The sequence below is a fragment of the Glycine soja genome, chromosome 10, assembly GCF_004193775.1.
Source record: "Glycine soja cultivar W05 chromosome 10, ASM419377v2, whole genome shotgun sequence".
Taxonomy (NCBI): domain Eukaryota; kingdom Viridiplantae; phylum Streptophyta; class Magnoliopsida; order Fabales; family Fabaceae; genus Glycine; species Glycine soja.
Genome location: NC_041011.1, coordinates 1,268,121 through 1,278,463, shown reverse-complemented (window position 1 = coordinate 1,278,463; position 10,343 = coordinate 1,268,121). Strand labels below are relative to the sequence as shown.

General features: G+C 31.5%; 2 protein-coding genes across 2 annotated transcripts; both read right to left on the bottom strand.

Annotated features, from left to right (window-relative positions):
* Positions 1 to 4,801: 4,801 nt before the first annotated feature.
* Positions 4,802 to 6,499, bottom strand: LOC114370709. The gene has a single exon (XM_028328100.1). The coding sequence runs from the start codon at positions 5,942 to 5,944 to the stop codon at positions 5,342 to 5,344; it is 603 nt and encodes a 200-aa protein (XP_028183901.1). The 5' UTR covers positions 5,945 to 6,499; the 3' UTR covers positions 4,802 to 5,341.
* Positions 6,500 to 9,071: 2,572 nt separating this feature from the next.
* LOC114369492 (universal stress protein PHOS32) lies at positions 9,072 to 10,252 on the bottom strand. Its single transcript, XM_028326725.1, has 4 exons — positions 9,990 to 10,252; positions 9,767 to 9,879; positions 9,561 to 9,679; positions 9,072 to 9,455 (listed from the first exon to the last, which is right to left on the bottom strand). The coding sequence occupies exons 1-4, from the start codon at positions 10,171 to 10,173 to the stop codon at positions 9,380 to 9,382; spliced, it is 492 nt and encodes a 163-aa protein (XP_028182526.1). The 5' UTR covers positions 10,174 to 10,252; the 3' UTR covers positions 9,072 to 9,379.
* Between the last annotated feature and the right edge of the window lie 91 nt (positions 10,253 to 10,343).

Genomic DNA, 10,343 nt, shown 5'->3' with positions numbered 1-10,343 from the left:
AGGACAGAGCTTCTGGCTCAGATCATATAACTCATTACAAACCCGTAGCCAGCCAGTGGTGAATATCTCATATATAATTGCATCACAGAAAGATCTCATATATAAAGAAAGAAAAAATAAAAAAGAGGAAAAACATTATTTTTTTTAGTGAATCAGAGACATGAGTGTTTTCTAACTCATTGGATCATAAATTAATCTTATTCATGATTACTTACCAAGAAAATACAATAGGAATCGAATAAGAGAAGAATTACATATATTACTATTGGGAAGGTGCCCATAATGTGTTGTGCGCAGAAGTTTTGTCTGCTTTCTTTCACCATTTCGCACTTTTTCTTCGTTCTTATCTTTGCTCCAACTCTACCAATTCATTCATCAAATGTCTAATATAAAATATGACCTTTTCTCTTGTTTTGGCTTATCAAGACTTACCTGAGTTAAATGCCATTACCTGAGTTAAATTTCAGAGTTAAGATTCGTAATAAAATATTAGGACTTTTTTTAAAAATAAAAAAATAAAATATTGGGACTTCTAGAATTAAGTGATCTTCTTATATTAACTTGGACTTTCTAACCAGACTCATTACAGAGACCCAAAGTTCAAAAGGAAAACATGAAAAAAAAAAAAACAGAACAAAAACACACACAAGCATCACCGGGAATTGAAGGCCACAACGGTTGTCAGGCGCCGGCCCTGAATAGCTTTTCAGTGTTCGTACATTCCTAAAATTTTGCCAAAATTTGTAGATTAACTACTAACAGACAAATTGTTGATGATATTGATCCTCAATTATAACTACTTAACTGATTTTGATGTATGAACACAAAAAATGATACTATTGATAACAAGATCTAACTCAATTGATTAGATAATGTTAACATTTTATGCTAAAAATGAAATAAATAAAGGTTTTTCTGTCAATAATATCTTCATCTTATTTTTCTAATGATTCTCCATACGCAATATGGAAATAATATTACTTTTCTTTTTATGTTGAACAGAATAATAATATTATTACTTTGATAGTTTGATACATTATTTATCATGCGCTTTCCATCTATGCACTATGCAGTATGCATGATGGGTACTGTACGGTGCCAATAAAAGCTTTTATTGATATTATTGTTTTTATTATTCCTGCTCACTTGCAGAAGTAACCAATAAGGGGCTGGCCATTAAGAACCCCATGATGATTCATGAAGGACACAACAATTCGTAGGATTTTAATAAGGACCTTTGAACTAGTTTGTTTGAGAATGTTGCCATATAACATTGGTCTCTGCACTCTAGCGCATTCCTGCCATTAACCATCTTTCAAACGCCGTGCTAAGTTGGTAACACTGTTCCCCCCACAAGTATTGTAGGATCACACCTGGCATGCAGGGTCGGGGATAATAAATAACAGATATTGAACAAATGAAGTTGGTGGTTTGTTAGTACTACGTACTTAGGTGATATCACTTGTTTGGTCAAGCACTTATCCTTAGATTAAAAGTTATAGTTAATGATAATAATGCAATTTCATTTTTTTAAAAGGTTCTTAAAGTCACATATAATGTGCAAACTACACCCATTTATATACGCCATGCAGTCTTTAAGGGGTCATGCTGGTTACTATAAATATATAAGATAATATGCTTAATTATATATATCATGATATATATAATTAAATTCTTCCTTCTTCTTTTTTTCTTTTCTCCTACTTTGAGACACTACTAATTTTGCATCTTCCAAAGAATTTGGTATCACACTAGTCTAAGAAGTGCATTATTCTAACAAAACAAGAAGAAAAAAAGGGAAAGAAAGAAATGCATTATAAGCCGTCGTTCTAGGTTCCAAGGAGAACAACTTTCCTTATTGTTAGAAGGGGTGGGTAGTCTTTATTAAAGACTTCAACTCTTTCGGCATTATTTATTTTGTCTTTTGGGACGAACATTATACTTCTTGTTCTGTGTTCATCACTCAGTTAGATGGAAAAGTGAGGTTGCCAGCCCATACTGAAAGACGCCTGAACCTTATTACCCGGCCCGTAATGGTTATCAGCATATGCTCTATGCTCCACAACCCTTTTTGCAACTGAAATGATTATCACTTTTCCTGAACCAAAAAAAGGAACCAAAAGACAATCATTTTTGTGTTTAAATTTACGTAACTGTTGCTTGAGATTTAAGAAAAAAAATGGTGAGCCCGTGACATATATAAATCGGCAATAGCACAATTGTAATTGCGAAAAGATATAGCTTTGAGGAACTATGTGTTTTAATTTTTTTAGGGTGCGTGTAAAACAAGCTTACAAGCTAACTGAAAGATTATAATTTAGTTAGACGGTAAAATAGGTTAAAAAAAATTTAAAAAATAATATAAAGGAATTTCAAATAAATTATGATAGATGAAAATGAAAGAAATATAAAAGATAATAACTTATGAGTTAGTTTATTTTCATAAGCAGTTGAAGTAAGTTTTAAAAATAAGTTTGAAAGTACTAAAATAAGTTCTGTGTCAAATAAGTTAATCAAATCAGCTTATAAACTATTAAAATGACTTTCTAAATACACTCTAAATTTAATAATATTAATGCAAAATTAACTAATAAAAAAATCATGTTATATATGACTTTCCAATATAGTTCCTCCATTGATGGGAATTTTTTAGACTTATTTCACAAATCCTTCCTCCAAAAATAAACCTAGAAGAATCAACCTTTCCTATTAATCTTCAACATTTTTTAATCTTTTCCTTGGGATGGATGTTTTCCTAGCAATACAAGTATGGGAAACAAAACCCAAATGACTTGCTAGGCCTACAGTGTCATGTATATGTAAAGTGGTGGCCAGAGTGTTAAATTATGGTTTAAAAAGAATTCAAATTAAAAAGTTAGAGGCAGTTGATATCTAGACACTAGCAAATATCTTGCAAAAACATTACAAGGTATTCTCAATTTCCTTAGGCAAAATGAAACATAGTCATCAGACAAAGCAAAGTCTTCCTAATTTTTCTCTATTGGCAACATTCTCGAACATATTCTGTCAAAATGAAGATACTTGTTTAAGAGGTTAATCTAGATGGAAATTGCTAATTAAAGACCAATCATTGTGTTAGGTTACAGCATCTATACAACGCAACGCATAGTTACTTATATGAAATTTTTATCATAATTTTATGGATATTACATTTCTATATAGATTTAAGCATTTTAAATAAAAATTCATTTCAATGTTAAAATTGTTAAAATGAGTATCAAAATTAATTTTATGAATTTTATGATGCTTGAAAATATATTATTTATGATATAATATTATCAAACAACAATTATTTATATTAGCAACTCCACCTCATATGTTTCCAGAAAAAAAAATTAAAGTTAAACAATTCATATAAACATTGAAACTCTTATTTGATGATGCCTTGAACTATTCATCAAACTCTGTAACAATCAAAATAAGTTATGATATCATACATCAATTATCTGAAATATTCCAAGTCATGTAATCTATATACTAGCGTTTTCATTTTCTATCCATGAAGGCCCTCATATGTTACAGGGCATCCTTTAGATAGAATACAAAGAGAGTTTTCGAGAGTACTTCTTTGTTAGTTTTTGCTTTATTGAATAAAATTTCCTTTTTTTTCATTCATATTCTATAAGGTGGTTGAATCATGGATAGTTAAAGAAGAAGAAAAAAAAGAAAAAAGATCACCAGTTTCACTCTCTTTACTAATAAAATTAACACTCTGATAAATTAATATTTATAGATAAAAAAATAAAAATTCTCTTCTCCTTCACTGGCCCGCCTCTCTAATTTCCTATTTAATTTCTGCATTTCTCTTCTCTCTTCGCTGGTCACCTTCACTGTTCTTTTGTAATATTGTAAGTTTTTTTTCCGCTCAGTTTGAGTTAGTGGGTCTGGATGGTTGGGTAATGGGCTGGGTATACCCAGGAACCAGGAACGAACCCAATTTAGTCGGGTTTTTTGCGGCATTAGTTACTTACTTAAAGTACTAAATATACATTTTGGTGTACAATACATAAAGTTTGCTTCTTTTTCTTCTCTTTAAATTATATATTGGTTCAGTAAGAAAAATTATATATTGGTTTATTATTTTATAGGAATTCCCTTGATTAATAACTTTTTATGATAATAAACAATAAATATTATAAATTAATTTCTTGAACCTTCTTTCTTGCTCTCATGAGAGTAGGGAAACATGACGGTCCAAAATTTAAATGAAAATACATTAATTGATTAATTAATTTGGTGAAAAAAATTTAAAAAGTAAAGTTCTAGTGTTTTTAAGATTTATTTTTAAAAAGTAATGTAAATTATTGACAGATTTAGTATCACTAATGTAATTAACTTAATTATTCAAAAGTAATTTGATTTGAGATTTTTTTTTGTCAATTTTCTTTGTGGTTTTCTCTTTTTATTTTATGCTTTCATTGATTTCTATGCAAATTTTTGAAAGAAAAAAAAATCAGTTTTATAACTGAAAATGAAAATCTAAAAAAATCTTATAATTATCCTGTTTTTCATGTGCAAATTACAAAACACGGCTCAAAATCTAGCAAACATTAAAAAAAAAAAAACTAAGTGAACTTATTGAAATGGATAAATACCATGTGTACAACAGGACCAGGTGTGTGAATTGTTTGCAACCATGCTGTTCCTGCAGCCGTTATTTTGACCATTGGATTTAAATCTAATGGTTATTAAAAACAGGATTATAAAAATAGACTTATATGTTCAACTATGAAAGACTAAAATGCTGTTGTAGAAGCTGTAGGGGCTGTCGTGCGGTAGAGAATCTAAGTCCTGAGGAACATATTATTCAAGTTGGATAGATAGGATTATTATACACAATAAAATTCTCTTTTGGAGTATTCCTTTCATGGGTTTGTTCCTTTTTAGATTGAATCTAGCATAGTTGAAGACTTTCGGATTAGAACATTATTGTATGCTAGTACTATGCAGTATACCACTGGTCTTTCTCATGCAAAATATTTGTGACCTCCTAAAAAAACCGGAAGAAAGGACCTCCTAAAAATAATTGTCCTGTCACAGAAATGTAAACACATACAATAATAGGCTAATACCTGAACTCTCTTTTTACGTTTTTACAATATTGTACCCACATAAAGCCACAACATTTTCATTAACTAACAACTATACGTAAAAACAAAAATACACCCAGTTGTTTAAATGTCGTTGGTATCACTTTCTAATTAAAACCAGAGTTTTATTTCGATAATCTATTCTGATCTTGACTGCAAATTTTCATTAGATCATCGAAATGAAACTCTAATAGAAAAGTAATACCAAAAACAGTTAAAAATGGCTAAGACTAAAAGGTCTTGAGGAATAACCAGTGAGTGAGCTTTCTGTCAATATTCTTCTCCTTAATGGTGTCAAGAGTAGGCTTCCACCCTTTCCCTGAAACCTGCCTATTCAAATATTCAGGCCTCCCTTCCAACATTTCCGGCAAAAACAACTGGCAGCTCTCTTCATCACTCTTCTCCGTTATTTCCTCGTTAATCTTTCTCTGAGGTTCCACAATTGTAGTAGTGTTCTGGCACAGACGCGTGAGCCAGGGAACAAACTTTGAAGAAGAAGAAGAAGAACCCACAAGACACTTGGAATGCTGCAGAGCAGAATTAAGAATCAATAAAATGCGTCGAGTTTCTTCCCCGCTTAATCCAACGGGCTTCCCTCGCTTCAATGGAAGCATCAGATACACCTTATTTGTCTCTAACTTGTTATCCGCTGGCAATGGCGTTGGCCTTTTATTATTCACCGCTGAATGCAACTCAACCACCACTTGCTCTGGGTGCTCCAGCATCAGCTCTGCCACTGTCAAAGATTGCTCAATTTCGTGCACCGAACCATCCCACGTAATAATTTTGCCCGTGGCTTCTGAGGGGCGTAGTGAGACTAATTGGTTACCCATCTCTGAGAGGAAAATTAGTGCGTGTTTGGATTTTCGGCAATTTTGCTGCAGCACGAAATACACGAGACAACTTCAACGTAGAAACAAGAAGAGGATACTTCCTGGAAACGGAGGTTGGACGCAAAAGAAGGTTGGTATTGACAATCCAAAAACCCTGATAATGTGGTTGTGAATTGAGTTGAACTAAAGGGGTTTGGGTTTGTGTTGCATTATATTGGGGTTTGATGTTGCTTAAACCGCTCCATCTTGTGACGCACATAAGGGTGGACTTGGTTTGGTAGTTCTCGTTTAGATGAGTCTTTTAGCCTTTGTGTTGGTTATAATGTCACTTCGAAATTTGACTTTGGGGCATAGGATGTCTGCCACATTTGTTTTATTTTTCCTTAAACGAACCAATGCCACACAGTTATGATGTGTTGTAATATAGTCGGAGATGGCGATTTGGATTTAGATAAAACTTAAAAGGTAAAACATGTGATATATAAGATTTTTTGTTTTCATGAGAAAGTTTACAGCAATTCATACCTATTACTCAACCAATCAAATTCTATCCATGTGGTTGATATATAAAATATGTTTGAATAAATTTCTTCTTAAATATTTATAGAAAAAGAAAGCAAGAAAAAAATTGTAAATTAAATTAACTTTATGTATAAGTTCAAATTAGTTTTTTGAAGTTATAGCTTTAAAAAAAACAAATTTTAACTTAGCATAAGTCATAAACTAGTTTTAGTTTATAGGAGAAATTTATTTTATTTCTTTTACAAATTAGATTGTTCTAGTGGAATCCGTTTACATAATAGGGAAATTAATTGAAGGAACCGTTCAACTATACTCTGTCTTTAACTAATTGGATTTGGTTATTATTGGCGGTATGCTGGTATGTGAATATGTGATGATGCAGTACAATTTTCATGAGCTCAACAATTTCTCTATCTTTCTGTTTTGTGTGTCCTTCTATTGCTAGTGACATCCTACTGGATTAAAATGAAGTTTTTGTTGCTTGCGGGTCGTATAACTGTAACCTTGTAACCTTTTTCTATCGAGGGGTAGTAGTCAACAGAAAATGTAAATGCAATAACAGCATCAAATAATGAATTAAGTAAGTAGTTTATGTTGTACGCTATCATTAAGTTGATGAGCCATCGATTACGTGAATTATGACGAATTGGTTTGGTCGTGAGCTTGACCTGCTGTGGAAGGAACCACGGGTTATGTGGCATGATTCAAGGCGAACTTTTTTGGAAACTTAGCATCCCAAATTTCAATAATAGACACTGATCAGATGATAAAGATTAAGATTAGTGTTCATTGGTCAAAGAATAAAAAGGTTTACAATTCAATTTTAGTGAACTTTTTTCTAAACCACAAATATTTTTAACTACATAATCATACTTAAGTCAGATAGAATTATTATAAATGATAAAACTCTCCCTTAATATTTTAGTGAAATTTCTATGACGTGGTTAATGTAAAAAATTAAGTAAACAAATGGAAAAATTATACCATAAATCAATAAAAGAAAGTTATCCTACTAGTAAGTAGTAAGGATGATTTTTATGGTAATTAAGATAAAAGTTAACCAATGGAGGGAAGAGTGTGTCTAATGGGAGTTGAGTTTTAATTTCAACCGTTTAAACTGATTGTTCCAATCAAATGACGTCATAAAATTACGTTTCGCGCTATTAAGTATTAATTAACATCATAAAATTAAAATAATATGAAATATAAAAAATATTAAACAATAATTTCATTATTAATTGGTTTAAACAGTTAACTGATCAATTCAAATGAATTTTATCCAGGTAAAAGTGACTTGCCAATTGTCAATTTAACTTTTAAAAACAAACTGTATCTAATTAAGTGTTCAATTCATAATAATCAGGTTGGTTACATCACATGATGCGCCCTATAATATTGGTTTTAATTCTCTCTTTTTTTAAAACATTTTTAGTTTTTATATTTATCTAGAAATATGAGTTTTTATTTTCTGACGAAAGATTACAATCACATTACTTTTGATGAACGCAAGAATTAGAAAAATATATTAAATTTTATAAGGATTAAAATTAATATTTCGAAATATTCTAACGAACGGAAATAATTGTTTATCCTTATTCAAAATTTCTCTCTCCTGTTATCCTTAATAGGTGAAGTTCAGCTTTGTGTTTAAGCAGAAAACTAACCTAATCTATTTTTTTATTATACCTTATTTTGTTTTTGCTTTAACGAATATCTGGCTCATCAGGAATCATAAAAAATTCAAAAGTACTTTATCGTTAATTAAAAAGTTATTTTCTCAAATTCCTGAACGGTTGGTGAATATGGGTAGGGGCATCTCAAGCCCAGTACTGATCAAGGAAACAAATTTTAGAGCTGGCCCAAAAGCAGAGGCCGTACAGACAACTGCTTTAGATTCCGTTTTTTTCTTCCTCTAATGATACTTTTAAAAAAATTATTTAAAGAATAATATTAATTTACTAAATTTTATTAAATATTTTTTATTAGGAAAGGCATCTCTTTTATTTTAACTTTCTCTCCCCTCTAAAAAGAGAAAAAAATATTTTTCCACAAAAATTAATTACATAGTTAATAGTACTAATATTTTCTTTATACTTCAGTATTTGTAGTCCTTTCTTTGTCTTATTTATCAATTGAAGTAACCATTGTTTCAGAGAAATTTTTTCAAAGCTAAATTTAATATAGAAATATTATTTAAGATCAACGTCTGTCTTAAATGAAATGCATTATGATATTTTAATAAATAATTTTACTTCTAAAATATTTTGAAAGATAAATTTTTAAAATATGAATCTTTTTTATAATTTTAAAAGCCCAAAACACTGTTGGGCCAACCCTGTCTACTTCATGTCAGTTTAACTTTTTTCACAAAATTATTGCTTAGCTTGTCCAAAATATCAAAAGCCAATCCTCCATGTCTCTTCTTCAATTAGGATTTAGGAATACCTAATCTTTGCAATATTTGGAGGGACATTAATTTGTTACTTGTCATATCACTAATTAATGTGTTGACTTCCTAGTACTAGGCATTAAGCGAGACATGCAATAGTACCTCTTACCTTCCAGTTTGTGTTTGCAAGTACATAACAAGGTTTCAAATGGTTAATTAAAGGGTGGGTTAAATCAGAAGATTTATAGTCATCTTTGTGCCAGTGGTTTTTTGAGTTTGGGTAAACCTAAATACCTAATTTATTTGGCAGAAGCACGTGGTTTGTATCAATATTCATGATTTCCAACCTTTGGGATACTACCTCTCTATCATGATTCAACAAGAAAAAAGAAATGCAACATATATACACAAATTGTAGGCAACAAGAGGGTGCTTGTGTAGTAGTGAAATGGAAGCTGCTTCCAGAGAATCTAATCCAACCACTAAGAAGGTACGTGATGAGAAAAGGAAACCAAATTGATCTCTTATGGCTGCTTCACGATTACAACAGGGCACTTTGCATGTTTGGCACAGTGATCACTGACACTTCCAAGGAGTGCCCTGCAAGTTAGTTAGAATGAAGAAAGCAATTTAGTTAGTCATATATAGCAGGTGCCTCTCCACAATTAAAAAAACTCGGCAAACTCTGCAGATCGATAACGTTACCTCTTAAAGAATCCATAGCCATGAGTTCCCATGACCAAGGTGTCAGCCTCTAGTTTCTTGACAGCACTGCATATTACATTCTTGGCATGTCCTACACCAACCACTCTCTCCATATTGATCTGCAAATTAAATCCCAACCCAATTTCAAAGAATGAAAAATATATATATATAGAAAGGGAAAAGAAAAAAAAAGGGAAGCTAGGTACATTAGTAGCGTTCAAGTCTCTGCAAACAGCTTCAGCTCTTTCCATGACTGAATTAGCCAAGTGCATACTGTACTTTTCCATAGCATCAACAACATCGGAGGAAAAGTTATACCCTGTAAAATATCATGCATATTGCAATCACCAAGTTAGTAAAAATCCTGATTTTAAGAGAAGATATATATAATATGCTAATTAATCAACAGGGTCAAATAATAAGATTAACCTGCGGCATCCAAGGAGTAGAAAGCAGAAGGTGGTCTGACATAAAGCAGAACAAGCTTGTTGGTTTCGGAAATAAGATTGGTGATGCACCAGGAGAGTGCATGCATGCTCTCTTGGCTCTCATCCACAGCCACCATGATCTTTCTCTCTTTCTTTTCCATCTCTGCAAAGTGCAAACTCGTCATAACTTGATATTTGAGAAATTATTGGCTTTGAATAATAATAGATAGATAACGGCAGAAGATAGGGTTGGAATATATAGAAGCTAGCCGCGTCACTCCTCATGCGCTTCTTAGGATAGAATAGTACTTTTTTGTTTAAAATTTTAACTTAAATTGCTAAACCTGTGGATTTT

What these genes read in the sequence shown, in the direction of transcription:
- LOC114370709 (XM_028328100.1), bottom strand. Translation starts at nt 5,944, where the DNA reads ATGGGTAACCAATTAGTCTCACTACGCCCCTCAGAAGCCACGGGCAAA.
- LOC114369492 (XM_028326725.1), bottom strand. Translation starts at nt 10,173, where the DNA reads ATGACGAGTTTGCACTTTGCAGAGATGGAAAAGAAAGAGAGAAAGATC. An exon ending in CTACTCCTTGGATGCCGCAG is followed by an intron (nt 9,880 to 9,989) that starts GTTAATCTTATT and finishes GATATTTTACAG; the next exon opens with GGTATAACTTTTCCTCCGAT. An exon ending in GAGACTTGAACGCTACTAAT is followed by an intron (nt 9,680 to 9,766) that starts GTACCTAGCTTC and finishes TTTAATTTGCAG; the next exon opens with ATCAATATGGAGAGAGTGGT.